The sequence below is a fragment of the Pan paniscus genome, chromosome 5 (genome assembly GCF_029289425.2).
Source record: "Pan paniscus chromosome 5, NHGRI_mPanPan1-v2.0_pri, whole genome shotgun sequence".
In the NCBI taxonomy this organism is placed as follows: domain Eukaryota; kingdom Metazoa; phylum Chordata; class Mammalia; order Primates; family Hominidae; genus Pan; species Pan paniscus.
The window spans coordinates 25,265,910-25,281,900 of record NC_073254.2 but is presented as its reverse complement, the minus strand read 5'-3'; the positions used below and the strand labels follow the sequence as shown (position 1 = coordinate 25,281,900).

The 15,991-nt window shown below is 42.4% G+C and overlaps 1 protein-coding gene across 3 annotated transcripts in view; it reads right to left on the bottom strand.

Moving 5' to 3' along the window:
• Positions 1 to 2,807: 2,807 nt before the first annotated feature.
• Positions 2,808 to 15,991, bottom strand: part of GCNT2 (glucosaminyl (N-acetyl) transferase 2 (I blood group)) — a 105,402-nt gene continuing 92,218 nt past the window's right edge. For all 3 annotated transcript variants that reach the window (XM_008952884.4, XM_003827543.7, XM_003827542.7), the window contains exons 2-3: positions 10,721 to 10,813; positions 2,808 to 5,763 (exon numbers count right to left, since the gene is read on the bottom strand). In XM_008952884.4, the coding sequence (XP_008951132.3) occupies positions 5,573 to 5,763; positions 10,721 to 10,813 (284 nt within the window). In that variant the 3' untranslated portion in view covers positions 2,808 to 5,572. The remainder of the gene's footprint in view (positions 5,764 to 10,720; positions 10,814 to 15,991) is intronic.

The window sequence follows — 15,991 nt, the reverse complement described above, 5'->3', positions numbered from 1 at the left end:
GAGTCCTCCATCACATTATGCCCTGGGCTTATTTCTGCAGTCTGATACTTGATGTTGAATGTCAGTTTCTGAGTCCTGTATTTCTTTGTCAGGAACCCTTTTGGATTGTTCTGCCAGCCCGTCTCCTATAGATCCTTCCCAAGATGTAGGTTAGGCTTCCCGGGCTCAAACAGGATTGTCGAGGTTGACCTTCCATTCGGCCACTGTGGATTCTCACCACTTTCAGAGCTTGTAGGTGTTCCTCATGGAAAGGTGAGCAGAGTCAGCTTTGCCCATGTCCTCCTCCTAAGACATTCTTGTTCCAAGGTCAGAAGTCAGCCCTCAGAGGTTGTCCACTTATGTGTTTTCCAATTGGCTTGACCCCTGAATCCCTAAACCAACCCACCCAGTAGAGGGAGGAGTTATAATAGACACCTTCCAGCTCAGGCATTTGTGTTCCCAAACTCCAACTGTGTAGCTCTCTGTTTAAATGGATCCCTGCTCCAATCTCTTGCTTGGCATACGCCACTGTACTCAAGTCTAGGTGTTCAAAAAAAAAAAAAAAAAGCAGGGGTAGAAACCTTTTTTCTTATCTTTTGAATTAATATGTGGGGAAAAAAATTAAAAACAACAACACATTGTCATGCATAATTATATAAGCCAACAAAAAAGAGATTGCAACTGGGATTTAAAAAATCAGAATCATAACACTTATATTTATTTTCCGCTATTGTAATTCTTAACTCAATAAAAGGTATCTACTAAAAAGCTATATCAAATTTCCAACAACAGTAATTCAACGTGCTTTTTAATGTTGGAAACAACACAAGGAAAGCTGCTACCACTGCTACTATTTAAAATTGCATTATGGGCAGGTGCACGCCTATAATCCCAGCACTTTAGGAGTCCAAGGTGGGAGGATCACTGGAGGCCAGGAGTTTGAGACCAGCCTGGAAAATATCGTGAGACTCCCATCTCTACAAAAATTAATAAAAAATTAGCCGGGCATGGTGGTACACACTTGGGAGGCTGATATGCAAGGATCACTTGCACCCAGGAGTTTGAGGCTGAAGTGAGCCATGATCATGCCACTGCACTCCATCGTGGGTGACAGAGCAAGACTTAGTCTCTCTTAAAAAAAAAAAAAAAGAAAAAGAAAAAAAGTTCTAACTAAAACAGCAAGTTGTAAAGATATATTATTTATTTATATAATCAATTCAAATATGCCAGTATATCTATGTGTTTTTAGTATGCCCACTGTATATACACTGTATATACAAGCACATACATATAACTGATGTTTGCCTCTATAACTGTGCTGTCCAATGGTAGCCACTAGTCATATGTGGCTATTTAAATTAATTAAAGCTGGCCAGGCACGGTGGCTCACACCTGTAATCCCAGCACTTTGGGAGGCTGAGGCAGGCAGATCACCTGAGATCAGGAGTTCGAGACCAGCCTGGCCAACATGGCAAAATCCCCTCTACTAAAAACACAAAAATTAGCTGGGCGTGGTGGCATGCACCTGTAGTCCCAGCTACTCAGGAGACTGAGGCAGGAAAATCACTTGAACTGGAAGGTGGAGGTTGCAGTGAGCCGAGATTGTGCCATTGCACTCCAGCCTGGATGAGTCCCTCCATCTCAAAAAAAAAAAAAAAAAAAAAAATTAAAGCTAAATAAAATGTTAAAGAATATTTCCCAGTCATACTAGCTGCATTTCAAGAGCTCATTAGCTTATGTGAGTGGCAATTATATTGGGCAGTGCAGATGTAGCACATTATCATTGCAGAAATTCTACTGGACAGCACTGCTATAGATTATATCAATCAGTACACTGAGAAAGCACTTGACCAGGTGTGGTAGCTCAAGCCTGTAGTCCAGCACTTTGGGAGGCTGAGGCAGGTGGATCGCTTGAGCCCAGGAGTTTGAGGCCAGGCAGGATAACATGGCAAAATCCTGTCTCTACAAAAAATACAAAAATTAGCCATGTGTGGTGGAACATGCCTGTGGTTCCAGCTACTTGGGAGGCTGAGGTGGGAGGATCACCTGAGCCCAGGAGGTTGAGGTTGCAGTGAGCCATGACTGTGCCACTGCGCTCCAGCCTGGTTAACAGAGTGAGACTCTGTCTCAGAAAAACAAAAACCAAAAAAAGCAAATAAGTGATTATGTCTGGAGAAAGTAGTGCACTTTTTATTCTATATTCTTCATTATTTCCATGTTTATGAGCATGTATGTATTTATTATAGTTTAAAATGTTTTTCGCTTTAGCTTTAAAATATTTTTATTTGAAAAATATGATGGATAAGATGTCCTTTAAATGATTTTTTTTTTTTTTTAGTATTGATCATTTTCCATGTGTCTGTTAGAGGCAATATTGATCAAACTTACAATTGAAATGCTGCTCAAAAACATTGGCACTTGATCAGTAATTATGGTAATATTAACATAAAACTTTTTCCTAATGTATATCTTGATTTTTTTAAATGAATAATAAAGGCAGGTAAATAATAAGTTAACTTATTCCTGTCTCAAATTTTAAAAATACTTGTACTCTTACCAAAAAAAAAAAAAAAAAAGTTATACCCAATTCAAATGACACTGATCTTCTATTGCGCCCTCTTCTCTCTATCACTCCCAGTTACTCTCTCCAACACCCCACAATGGGAAAGTTAATGATTTTTCAGTGGATGGATGTTTCTTAGACAGGTATGCATGTATGTACGAATGAATGTAAATTTTGTTTAATACCAGGAGAATTGCCTTGTTAGACATATCGTTTAGTGGATTTTTAACCAATTATCATATAAAAATACACAGTATCCCCAAAGTGGAAAACAATATATTAATTTATTCCCAAGAAAACAAAACATGGAACCTCATCGAAAACAAACATCAGACACAGTAGTTTCAGGGCATTCCCATGGGCTGTCAGAAACCCACTAGCCCAAACACTATGCTCTTCCAACATTAAAGTATTTAAGACACAGGAGAGATGACCAACAACAGACATGTAAACATCAATTCCAGAAAGATTTCTTGTTCTACATGAGAAACATCCAGTGTAAAACGTTTCCTCTTCTCAGGTGCTGTCATTTAAATAAGTTGAAAAGAGACAATTTTTAAACTCCACTGCTGACCCTGAGTGCATTTGCTATCCCCTCACCTATTTTGTTTTGAGACAAAGTCTCGCTCTGTCACCCAGGCTGGAGTGCAGTGGGGCGCTCTCAGCTCACTGTAACCTCCACCTCCTGGGTTCAAGCGATTCTCATGCCTCAGCCTGCCAAATAGCTGGGATTACAGGCACATGCCACAAAGCCCAGCTAATTTTTATATTTTTCAGTAGAGATGGGGTTTCACCATGTTGGCCAGCCTGGTCTGGAACTCCTGGCATCAAGTGATCTACCTGCCTTGGCCTCCCAAAGTGTTGGGATTACAGGCATGAGCCACCACGCCCGGCCCAAGCCAGAGGTCTTGTAAGGGGACTCATCCCATCATGAGGGTCCTACCCTCGTGACCTCATCTAAACTTCCCTTACCAAAGGCCCCATCTCAAATACCATCACATTGAGGGTTAAGGCTCCAACACATGAATTTTGGGGGGACACAGTCCCATCTATAGCAATGGCAGTTTGTGCTTGGAGCCCACTCTGGTCACCTTAGTGGGACTGGCCTCTGTGCAAGTGACAGGTTTTCACATGTGGCCTTCAAGAGTTCCTTGTGTGACCAGCTGTCCCTATTCCTTAACCCTTTACCACCCAAAACAACTCCATTTTTTTTTCAGTAGCAAGAAAAAAGGTTTTACTTCAAAGTGATTCCCTTTAAATATGATTGACATTCAACAAGCACAGTTACAGAAAAAAAATAAAATTGCATTCATTAAATGTGTCATCCATTGTAGTAATTGCTTTTTGTTAGAATAAATAAATATTTAGAAACTCAACGGTTTAGTATTACAGGAATACTAAAGTAGACTTCACATTTTTTCTGAGCTGACAGGACTTTTTCTCGTTATTAACACTGAGACCATTCTTAAAATCTACCTTCTCTGGTATACTAAATATGGCTTTATTTCACCTTCTCTCAGTAAATCCACCTCAGGAAATGAACTGAGAAGACCAGCAACAGAGTCCCAATCCTCACCCAGAGAAATTGTTCCCCGGTGCTATTAACCTTTCTAAGCCTCAGTTACTTCATCTGCAAAATGGGAGTAATTATATAAGGGCCTCACAAGACTGTTGTGAGGTTTGAATGAAATTAGATACATAAAGGAATACCAGAATGGCTGGAACACAACAGGTCCTCCCTCTGTCTCCTCCTTTCTCCCTCTCTGTTGAATAATCTCTGATTTAACCCTTAATTTGTAATTACTGATCTCCTGGGCCTGGTATCATGCTACACAGCCCTGTGTGTTCCTGTATTAAACTACAATCACTCTGTAAGATTCTCCAGAGGAGGCTTTCTGGTGTTGACATTATTGCCAAGATTTTTAGAGTGAAAAAGCTCTTATGTTTCCTTTTTGTCTCAGTACATGTCCTGTACATAATAGACACTCAAGAGATGTTGATTGAATGAAGGCTGAATGAATGAACGGATGGATGAATGAGGGATAAATAACAGAGATGTTCATCTACAACTGAAGGCTCTTAAAAATCGAGCCACTACTATCAGTACCAGGCAGTGTAAAGCTACTCAGAGCATACTATGGTGCAATTAAAAGCCTCACAGGATAGAATTTGGTCTCTATTTTGCAAGTAAGATAATACTGGGGAGAGAAGGGTCATAGAAGAGGAAAGTGTTCCAGACTTCAGACTAGATCTATGTGATAGCACCTCTCTTGAATGCATATCTCCATTCTTGCAAGGACTTTTTAGTGTTCTTAATGGAAGACATGACATAGGGACCAGCCTACATTCTGGCATATAAGAGAGAAATGTTTTATTCCCCGAGGTCCTTTTACTGAAGCAACAGACAGTGAATTCTGTCTTAAAGCATATCCTGTTTCTTGTTAATGACTTTATACTATATACAGAACTTTGTCCATGAGTAAGCCAAAAATGCTAGTGTTGAAACTCAGAAACAAGATCTATTCTCCATTCAGGTAGGTTATGTTTTAAAGGAAATTGGTGAATTACCCAGAAAGCTGTTTCAGTATCTGTCTGGTTGAGCACAGTGGTGACTGTTAAAGTGTTATAAAAGATTCCTTCTTCAAAGAAACCTAATTCTTATTTTCCTAGACAGTATTATCTACAATTCTCTTTTTTACTAAAACATTTGTATATGATGAGTATCTGGTGCAAAGATCTGAGGTCATTTAAATTTATCATTGATCCTAACAATAAACTAATATAGAGGTGAGCATCAAGAAACAGCAAGACTAAAATTGGCCAAAGTGTCCAGATTGCTCTACCCAGCCATCCTGTTAGTGTATTTCACAGTGTCCAGTGGATATTTTAAGTATAATTATGTAGCCAGGTCCTGAAGCTGTAAACGTGGTCCTGAAACCGTTAACATTACGAAGGCAAAAGTCTCTCACAAAAACAGGCTCCTCTTCCCAGCTGCAGTTTCTCTTCAGTCATGAGTAGCTCATGAATAGCTCAAAAATACCAGCTGGGTTGTATCGCAGTTTCACTCTGATTGAGGGTTCTTTCGCGATGCCTCAGTTCTAGGCATTCCACAGTAAGGGGGTAGGTATTAAGCTCAAACTTGTTAGCAAACAGGCTTGGTGAATTAACCAACCACTTTAAGTCTCCGTTTCCATAGATACAAATACCATGTACATAGTGGCCTGCAAAAGAAAGAACAAGAAACAGTCAAAACATGCTTGCTTTCAAAAGGGTGATGAACTTACAGAATACTAGAAGTACTCTCCAACTAACTACAACTGTGCCAATGCTACAGGATTCAAATGAAATATGATTGTGCAGTCTCAGCCCACAAAGAACTGGAACTCTATTTAGAAGAACAAGAGGTACAAATATGTTATTTGAAAAAAATGAGAGTTAAATCATACAAGGCATAAAATAACAGGTGTTAATATTTTAATTATGTTAATTATTGTGTATATTATATCAAAATTAATATGAAAATTGTGTTAGTAACATAATAGGTGTTACAAGGTCATTCATGTACAGTAATCCCCCCTTATCTGCAGTTTTGCTTTCTGAGGTTTCAGCTACCCGAAGTCAACCACGATCCAAAAATATTAAGATATTTTGAGAAAGAAAGAGAGCATATATCTTTTATTACACATAACTTTTTTATTCACAGAACTTTTATTCACATAACTTTTATTACAGCATATTGTTATAATTGTTCTATTTTATAATTAGTTATTATTGTTAACCTCTTACTATGCCTACTTCAAAAATTAAACTTTATCATAGATATGCATGTACAGGGAAAAACAAAGTATATTTAGAGTTCGGTACTGTCTGTGGTTTCAGGCATCCACTGGGGGTCTTGAAATGTATCCCCCCGTGGATAAGGAGGGCCAACTGTATTACTAAATGAGAGTTACAGATGAGAAGTCCTACAGTGGTACAGGTGGGAGAGATCTTTATGGGTTGCGTTGAGTAAGTCTTTTTCCTGAGCTCTGGTCTATCCAAGTGCCTACTTTGTACCTCTGCCTAGATGTGTGATAAACCTCAGTGATGTAACACGTCAATATTGAATTTTTTTTTTTTAACCTCAATAGCTTTTGGGGTGGGGACTTCCTGCTGGGAGAGGGGGTTTTGTTGGGAATAGGTTAGAAACAAGAATGGTAGGAAGTTGCAACCATTTTCCAGAGATTCTTCTGGGCACACAGGACAATTGCTGGTTGACTGACTTCACAGACTGAAGGGTTGGGCCTTGTGTCTCACAAGTATGGACAGTCCTTAAAGATTTTTGAAGAGAAGAATCAAGTGATGAAACTCATTTTAGCAAGATTAATTTTGAAGTGTTTTGCAAGGTACATTAGAAACCAAGAGGCTGCAGTAATAACACAAACTGGAGAGCTTGTTCAAAGTTAATGTCTGTGATGAGTGGGAAAGGGAGGATGTTGAAGACACTAGTACAGAAGGACAGATAGAACATGGTGATTAATTCAGTGGGCTGGGAAGAAGCATAATAGAGAGTAGAAGTCATTGGGGAAAGAAGCCAGAATTGTAGGAAGTGAAAGAATGACCAGGCGGCGAGAACCAAAAACACAGGCCTTAAGCACACGCTTAAAGAAATGGAAGTGAACAAGGAAAGAATATTTCGGCCTGGAGAAAGCAGAAGGTTCATAGACAACTCGATGTCTTCAAGATAGGGGCAATGAGTACAGGCTTTCAGAGAAAAGGAAAAGAGGCAGCAGAAAGGGAGAGGCTGAGAATGCAAAAAGGCAAGGGTCTGAGAGAGGGGGCCCACAGATAGCTGAAACCATAGCTGGCGGCTTTTGTTAGGAGGATGGGTGACTTGTCCTCTTGAAACAGGAGGGAACAATGAAAGAAGGTGTCCACACAGCTCTAAGATGGTGGGGCAGGATGACATGACAAGGGACTAGATGATGAATTTTGATCACATATCTTGAATGTTCTTTTTCAAGTTGAAATGGTCGCTTTTGAGAATAGAAAGGCTGTTTTAGCATAACCTTGTGATATGGTTTGGCTGTGTCCCCACCCAAATCTCATCTTGAATTGCAGCTCTCATAATTCCCATGTGTTGTGGGAGGGATGCAGTGGGAGATAGTTGAATCATGGGGGGCAGTTTCCCCCATGATTGTTCTTGTGGTAGTGAGTAAGTCTCACGAGATCTGATGGTTTTATAAGGGGTTTCCTCTTTTGCTTGGCTCTCATTCTGTTTTTCCTGCCACCATGTAAGATGTGCCTTTTGCCTTCTGCCAGGATTGTGAGGCCTCCCCAGTCACGTGGAACTGTGAGTCCATTAAACTTCTTTTTCTTTATAAATTACCCAGTCTTGGGTATGTCTTTATCAGCAGTGTGAAAACGGACTAATACACCTTGGGAGCTTAAAGGTGAGCAGGAAAGCTGAAAAGGTGTCCCTTAGGAAGGGCACTAGGAAAATAATGAGGTAAACAAAAGGATAAGTAGGTAGCCAGGAGGCCTAGCTGAAGTTAGATGACAGGACCCAATGGTGGGTGTGTCTTAAGAGAGTTCCGCAACACTCCCCACCAATACTCTGCCTAGGGAAGTACAAATGGCAAAAAAGGCAGATGGTGGTAATGATTAGGGTTAGGAATCAGCCTTGTAGGGTCAAAATGGCAAAAGGACCAAAAATGTTGGTGAGGACATCTTGTAGTGGCTTACAATACACGGGTTAGACGGGGAGTCCTCAGAAGGAAGCTCATAGAAGGAAAAAGCTTGAAATGTTGAACCTCTGGAAATCCCAATTCAAACCAAAAACAACATGGTTTAGGTGTGGACATGCAACAGTGAACAAACTGGTCAAAAATCCTAGCTGTCTTGGAGCTTCTGCTCTGGGAAGAAAGACAGTAAAATAAGTAGGATGTGAGTAGGTGAAGGAAACTAGTAGAGGTGACAAAGACACTGTAATCAGAGATGGGCACTCCAAGCTGAAGATCATTCTAAGTGCTAAGAGGGCTGATGAAGGTAGTACAGGCCGGGTGCGGTGGCTCATGCCTGTAATCCCAGCACTTTGGGAGGCCGAGGCAGGTGGATCATGAGGTCAGGAGTTTGAGACCAGTCTGGCCAACATGGTGAAACCCCGTCTCTACTAAAAATACAAAAATTAGCTGGGTGTGGTGGTGGGTGCCTGTAATCTCAGCTACTCAGGAGGCTGAGGCATGAGAATCACTTGAACCCGGGAGACGGAGGTTCCAGTGAGCCAAGATTGTGCCACTTGTACTCCAGCCTGGGTGACAAGAGTGAAACTCCATCTCAAAAAAAAAATAATAATGTAGGCAGGTGGCATGCACTGTCCCCTGGAGAAAATATGGGCTGATTAAAGTAAATATATTAACATGCTTCAGAATGGACCAAAATTTCTTTACAGTTGCATGAAAACGTTGCTGTCCACAGTGGGATGAGACCATCAAGACACACATGAGAAAGAGGTTGGTGTAATGGAGAGTTGTAGAGATGGAGCAACTTGGAGATTTTCACCTGAAACATTTAACATTTAGGTGCAGGTAAGATGGGGCCGGGCGCAGTGGCTCACGCCTGTAATCCCAGCACTTTGGGAGACCAAGGGGGGCAGATCATGAGGTCGAGAGACTGACACCATCCTGGCCAACATGGTGAAGCCCCGTCTCTACTAAAAATACAAAAATTAGCTGAGCATGGTGACATGCACCTGTTATCCCAGCTACTTGGGAGGCTGAGGCAGAAGAATCACTTGAACCTGGGTGGTGGAGGTTGCAGCAGTGAGCTGAGATGGCGCCACTGCTCTCCAGCCTGGTGATAGAGTGAGAATCCATCTCAAAAAAAAAAAAAAAAAAGATGGACTGATGAGTAGAGGCAAAGTCTTGTTGTCATAGAGAGAAAAGGCCAAACCACCATATTGTCATTCATTCATTGATTCATTTGTTCAAACAATCACTTACTAAATAAATATTTATTGCATATTATGGACTGAATTGTTTGTCTCTCTAAATTCATATGTTGAATCCTAACACTGAGTGTCTCAGAGTGGAGACAGGGTCTTTAAAGAGGTAATTAAATTAAAATGAGACCTTTAGGGTGGGCCGTAATCCAATATGACTGGTCTCCTTAGAAGAAGAGGCGATTAGGACACAGACACACACAGAGGGAAGACCATGTGAGAACACAGGGAGAAAATGCTATCTACAAGCCAAGCAGAGAGGCCTTAATAAACCAGCCCTGCTGATACCTGGATCTTGGACTTCCAGCCTCTAGAACTAAATAAATTTCTGTTAAGCACCCAGTCTGTGCCACTTTGTTATGGCAGCCCTAGCAAACTAATACTCATGCCCAGTGTATGCTGGGCAATATTCTGAATGCAGTGTGTGCCAGGACTGATAAAAACTCTCCTTCATAAAATTCTATAGAAATGGAAATGACTTAGTATTTCTAGTTCTTTTCCATTTGGAGGGGAACCCTTCTTGCTAGTGTAACCTGCCATCCATCATGCCAGAGCTGTGCAAACCCCGACAGCTCTCCAAACCACTGGGAAGGCTGCCTGTAGGGGGAGCAGGGACTGGCCTGAGGGTTGGGGGCCCAGCTTTCTCTGCGGTGCCAACATGACATCACTTCTCCTCCTGATGGCTTTCGCCTCTGAACAGCTGGACTCCCAGAAGGCACAGCAAGAGGAATAAACAAGAAGAAAGCTGAGTCTACAAGAAAAAAAAAAAATTAGCCAGGTGTGGTGGTGCACGCCTGTGGTCCCAGCTTCTTGGGAGGCTGAGGTGTGAGGCCTGAACCCAGGATGTTGAGGCTGCAGTGAGCTGCATTCATGCCACTGCACTCCAGCTTGAATGACAGAGTGAAACCCTGCCTCTAAAGAAAGAAAGAAAGCTGAAAACTAGCAGGGAGAAAAACATGCCACCATGATTTGAACCCATTTTTCCATCTCCCTAGGTAATTATAAGTTGGAGAACATCAATGAGACGTTTAAACTTATTTTTGAAGGACTGTGTCTTGAAGCCTCTGGCTTCTCCAATAACTAACAGATTGGTCTAAATATAGCAGCAATTCTCTCTCCATGAGAACCCTGGATTCCACAGCTACCTTCCTGCTAACACCAACAGGCAGTGGCCTAGAAGCATGGAACGAGAGCCTCACCGTGGCAGCCTCCGTGTCTGTCTTCCATGTCACTCCACTTTATAGCTCTGAGGTTTCCAGTCCAGGATGCATTTGGCATAGAGCCAGGAACACCTGCAATGTTGATAAAGAAGAAGCGTAGAGATGAGAATCATGAGAGAAGGGCATCAATTTCATCAATTAAGCCTCTAAGTCAGGCTTACTTTCTTTCAGTTTATTACCTTTCACATTTCACACAGATTGGTATGTACTGATCTACCCATCTTCTGTTTCCTCCAGTTGATCTTTTGATCAGAATTTTAGTTGTTGACTCATCATCTAATTAGTATAACATCTAATTCAATCAATATACAAATCAATATACTAATACAATTCTGATCCATTTACTAATACCTAATTCGGTTGAGGGGTGGGGTGCTGTAAGTTGGCATCTTGCTAAGCCAGGGTTTCTCCACTTCAGCGCGATTGACACTTTGGGCTGGATGATTCTTTGTTGTGGGGGCTGTCCTGTGTTTTGTAAGATGTTTAGCAGCATCTTTGGCCTCTACCCAATAGATGCCAATAGCACCCTCTCCTCAACTGTGACAACCAAAAATGTCTGCAGATATTGCCAAATGTCCTGTGGGTGAGCAAAATCACCCCATTTGAGAAACACTGTGCTAAGTGTTTTTCAATAACCCTGTCTATGAAATAAATTTTGAATAGGTCATAGAGATTGAAGGGTCTATTTAATCATAGTTAGACTCCAAGATTATAATATATAAATCATTACTAGAGAAGAAGTTGCCAGACATAGTGGTTCATGCCTGTAATCCCAGCACTTTAGGAGGCCGAGGTAAGAAGATCCCTGGGCAACCTAATGAAACCCTGTCTCTACAAAAAATAAAAAATTAGCTGAGTGCAGTGGCACGTGCTTGTAGTCCCATCTACTTAGGAGGCTGAGGTGGGAGGATCATGTGAGCCTAGGAAGGTCAAGGCTGCAATGAGCCATGATTGTGCCACGGTACTCCAGCCTGGGTCACAGAGCAGGCCCCTGTCTCAAAAAAAAAAATAAAAATAAAAAAATAAATAAATAAATAAATAAATTAAAAAAAGAAAAGGAAAACATGGGAGTCAACATAAATGCAACTAAAAGAGAAATACTTTGCTTTAGAGTTACAGCATTTTCCACCAGTGAGTAATGCAATCTGAATTTTGATGCAATGGCACTGTGCAAATGCTATCTGTACCCAAATTTCAATAGTCCTCTCTTAGAAGATTCTTTTTAATTACTGATAAGATATATTGTGGTAGACAGAATAATGGCCTCCACCCACCCCCTCAAACACACACATGCAGAACAGACAAAGATGCCTACATCCTAATCCCTGGAACCTGAGAATATGTTATTTTACACAGCAAAGGGAGACTAAAGTTGCTGATCAGCTGACCTTAAAATAGGGAGGTTATCCTGAATTATCTGGGTGAGCCAAATGTAATCACAAGGGTCCTCAACATTGGAAGAGGGAAACAGAAGAGCTGGACAGAGTGACACGATGTGAGAAGGCTCCACTCTGACTCTGCCTTTGCTGTTTGAAGATGGGGGAAGAAGCCACCAGCCAGGAATGTGAGTGGCCTCTAGAAGCTAGAAAAGGCAAGGAAATGGATTGTATTCGGAGCCTACAGACAGGAACCTGACCCAGCCAATGCCTGGATTTCAGCCTGGTCAGGCTTTTGTCCTACAGAATTGTAAGACAATATATTTATGTTGTTGAAGCTGCTGAATTTGTGGTAATTTGTTGCAGTGCCAGGTAAAAAGCTAATACACATGCTAATGAGAAAAAGAACGACTCAAGGGCTGTGTACAGTGGCTCATACCTGTAATCCTAGTGCTTTGGGAGGCCGAGGTGGGAGGATTGCTTGAGGTCTGGAGTCTGAGACCAGCCTGGGCAACATAGTGAGACCCTATCTCTACTAAAATTTTTTTTAAAAATTAGGCGGGCGTTGTGGCTCCCACCTGTGGTCCCAGCTACTCAGGAGGCTGAGGCATGAGGATCACTTGAGCCCAGGAGTTTGAGACTGCAGTGAACAATGATTGCACATCTGCACTCCAGCCTAGGCAACACAGAAAGACACCATCTCCACAATTTTTTTTTTTTAAATTAGCCAAGCATGGTGGTGCACTCTTGTAGTCCCAGCTACTGGGGAGGCTGAAGTGGGAGGATTGCTTGAGCCTAGGAGCTAAAGGCTGCAGTGAGTTTGAGTACTACTGTATTCCAGCCTGGGTGACAAGAGAGGGATCATTCCTAAAATAAAAGAAGAAAAAAGCTACTTAAGACAATGAATATTTTTAATAGTTTTTAATAAAGAAAAAATTGGACAAGACCAATATTTTGAAGAAATTTAATTGAATTAGGCTTTTAAAAATATTAATAAAAATGTGCATTTTCAGAAGATCAGAAGAAAAAAGGTCTGTTCTTTTGCCCTGATGTCATATGATAATTATATGATGATCTGATTTGTAACCAGGTTTCCTAACTAAAATTAAATTTTGTTACAGCTTTTCCTGTAAACAGCATGAGTCTTAAATCCTAAGGGCTCTCTATAAGACAAGAGTCTTTTCTTCTTGCTACCTAAACTTGAATTTATTTAATAAAAGTATTCAAGTATTCAAGAAAAACACTATTAAGCAATATTTCTATTTCTTTAACTTGCATTTTAATACTTTACAATTATTTTGATGCTTGCCTATCTAAAAGGAAGCTACCTTCTTTTGTTCTTAACACACATTTTAAAAGAATTTGGAGTAAAACTTGTCTGGTGAAGCTGTGGGATGGGGAAGGAGAGTCTGGAAAGCAAAGAGAGAATCTGGCTTATTTACCGACATTTGTGTGCTTAGCTGACGTGTTATTATGAGCCAATGTCTATTAAATAACTACATCATAAAAGTATGAAGAATACATTCCCATGACAAAAAGTCATTTAATGTTGAAATGACTATTTTTGAAAGCACAAGACATTTTTCTTCCTTTTTCATTCTCTTTAATACTGATAATCCCAAACTGAGTCTTACTCAGAAACAGATTCCATTATTGCAGAGATAAGATCGTGACATTTATAATTAATTACCTGCTGTCTTTATAAAATGAACACATAACACCTACTAACCTCGTGTTACTGAAATTCCAAACCTCAACTTCAATACTTTCTGTTTGATGACAGGTGTCAAACACTTATGTGCTTAGATATGCATGTTTGTGCATTAAAACATTACATTTTTAAAAGCAGAAGGGGAAAGAAGGGCAAACAGAACAAGTTGAATTCTACTCTTTTTGCAAAGAATCCTGAGGCGCAGAAATATCTGGCAGGAGTGGGCACAAAGCCTTGCTTTTTGAGTGTGGCTCTTAAGAGTAGGGGCATCAGCAGCACCTGGAAGCTTGTTAGAAATGCAGAATCTGGCCAGGCGTGGTGGCTCACACCTGTAATCCCAGCACTTTGGGAGGCCGAGGCGGGCGGATCACCTGAGGTCAGGAGTTCAAGACCAGCCTGTCCAACGTGGTGAAACCCCATCTCTACTAAAGATACAAAAATTAGCCGGGTGTGATGGCACGCGCCTGTAGTCTCTGCTACACAGTAGGCTGAGGCAGGAAAATTGTTTGAACCTGGGAGGTGGAGGTTGCAGTGAGCCGAGGTTGCAGCACTGCACTCCAGCCTGGGCAACAGAGTGAGACCCTGTCTCAAAAAAAAAAAAAAAAAAAAAAAGAAAGAAGTGCAGTGGCCCATGCCTGTGGTCCCAGCACTTTGGGAGGCTGAGGTGTCAGAGGCGTGTGAACCAGAGCAACTCCATCTTAAATAGGAGCTGGGTAAAATAAGGCTGAAACCTACTGGACCGCATTCCCAGATGGTTACGCATTCTAAGTCACGGTGAGCGATGACAGCATGCTAGCCACCCTCGCTCGCTCTCGGCACCTCCTCGGCATTGGCACCCACTCTGGCCCCACTTCAGCCCGCGGCTGCACTGTGGGAGCCCCTTTCTGGGCTGGCCAAGGCCAGAGCCAGCTCCCTCAGCTTGCTGGGAGGTGTGGAGGGAGAGGCGCCGGCGGGAGCCCGGGCTGCGCGCAGCGCTTGCCGGCCAGCGTGAGTTCCGGGTGGGCGTGGGCTGGGGGGGCCCAGCACTCGGAGAAGCCGGCTGGCCCCGCCGCCCAGGGCAGTGAAGGGCTTAGCACCTGCGCCAGCAGCTGCTGTGCTGGATTTCTCGCTGGGCCTTAGCTGCCTCCCAGCAGGGCAGGGCTCAGGGCCTGCAGCCGGCCATGTCTGAGCCTCCCCCCAACCGCCATGAGCTCCTGCGCGGCCAGAGCCTCCCCAACGAGCACCCCTCCCTGCTCCATGGTGCCCAGTCCCATCGACCGCCCCAAAGGCTAAGGAGTGCAGGCGCACGGAGTGGGACTGGCAGGCTGCTCCACCTGCGGCCCCGGTGCGGGATCCACTGGGTAAAGCCAGCTGGGCTCCTGAGTCTGGTGGGGACGTGGAGAACCTTTATGTCTAGCTAAGGGATTGTAAATACACCAATCAGCACTGTCTCTAGCTCAAGGTTTGTAAACACACCAATCAGCACCCTGTGTCTAGCTCAGGTTTTGTGAATGCACCAATTGGCACTCTGTGTCTAGTTACTCTGGTTGGGACTTGGAGAAACTTTATGTCTAGCTAAGGGATTGTAAATACAGCAATCAGCACTCTGTATCTACCTCAAGGTTTGTAAACACACCAATCAGCACCCTGTGTCTAGTTCAGGGTTTGTGAATGCACCAATCGGCACTCTGTATCTAGTTACTCTGGTGAGGACCTGGAGAACCTTTATATCTAACTAAGGGATTGTGAATGCACCAATCCGCACTCTGTATCTAGCTCAAGGTTTGTAAATGCACCAATCAGCACTCTGTGTCTAGCTAATCTAGTGGGGAGGTGGAGAACTTTTGTGTCTAGCTCAGGGATTGTAAATGCACCAATCAGCACCCTGTCAAAATGGACCAATCAGCTCTCTGTAAAACAGACCAATCAGCAGGATGTGGGTGGGGCCAGATAAGAGAATAAAAGCAGGCTGACAAAACTAACAGCGGTACCCTGTTTAGATTGCTTTTCCCACTGCGGAAGTGCTGTTCTTTTGTCCTTTGCAATACATTTTCCTACTGCTTACTGTTTGGGTCCATATAGCCTATATAAGTGGTAACACTCACCACGAAGGTCTGCAACTTTACTTCTGAAGCCAGCAAGACCACGAACCCACTGGTAGGAACCAACAATTCCAAACGCACC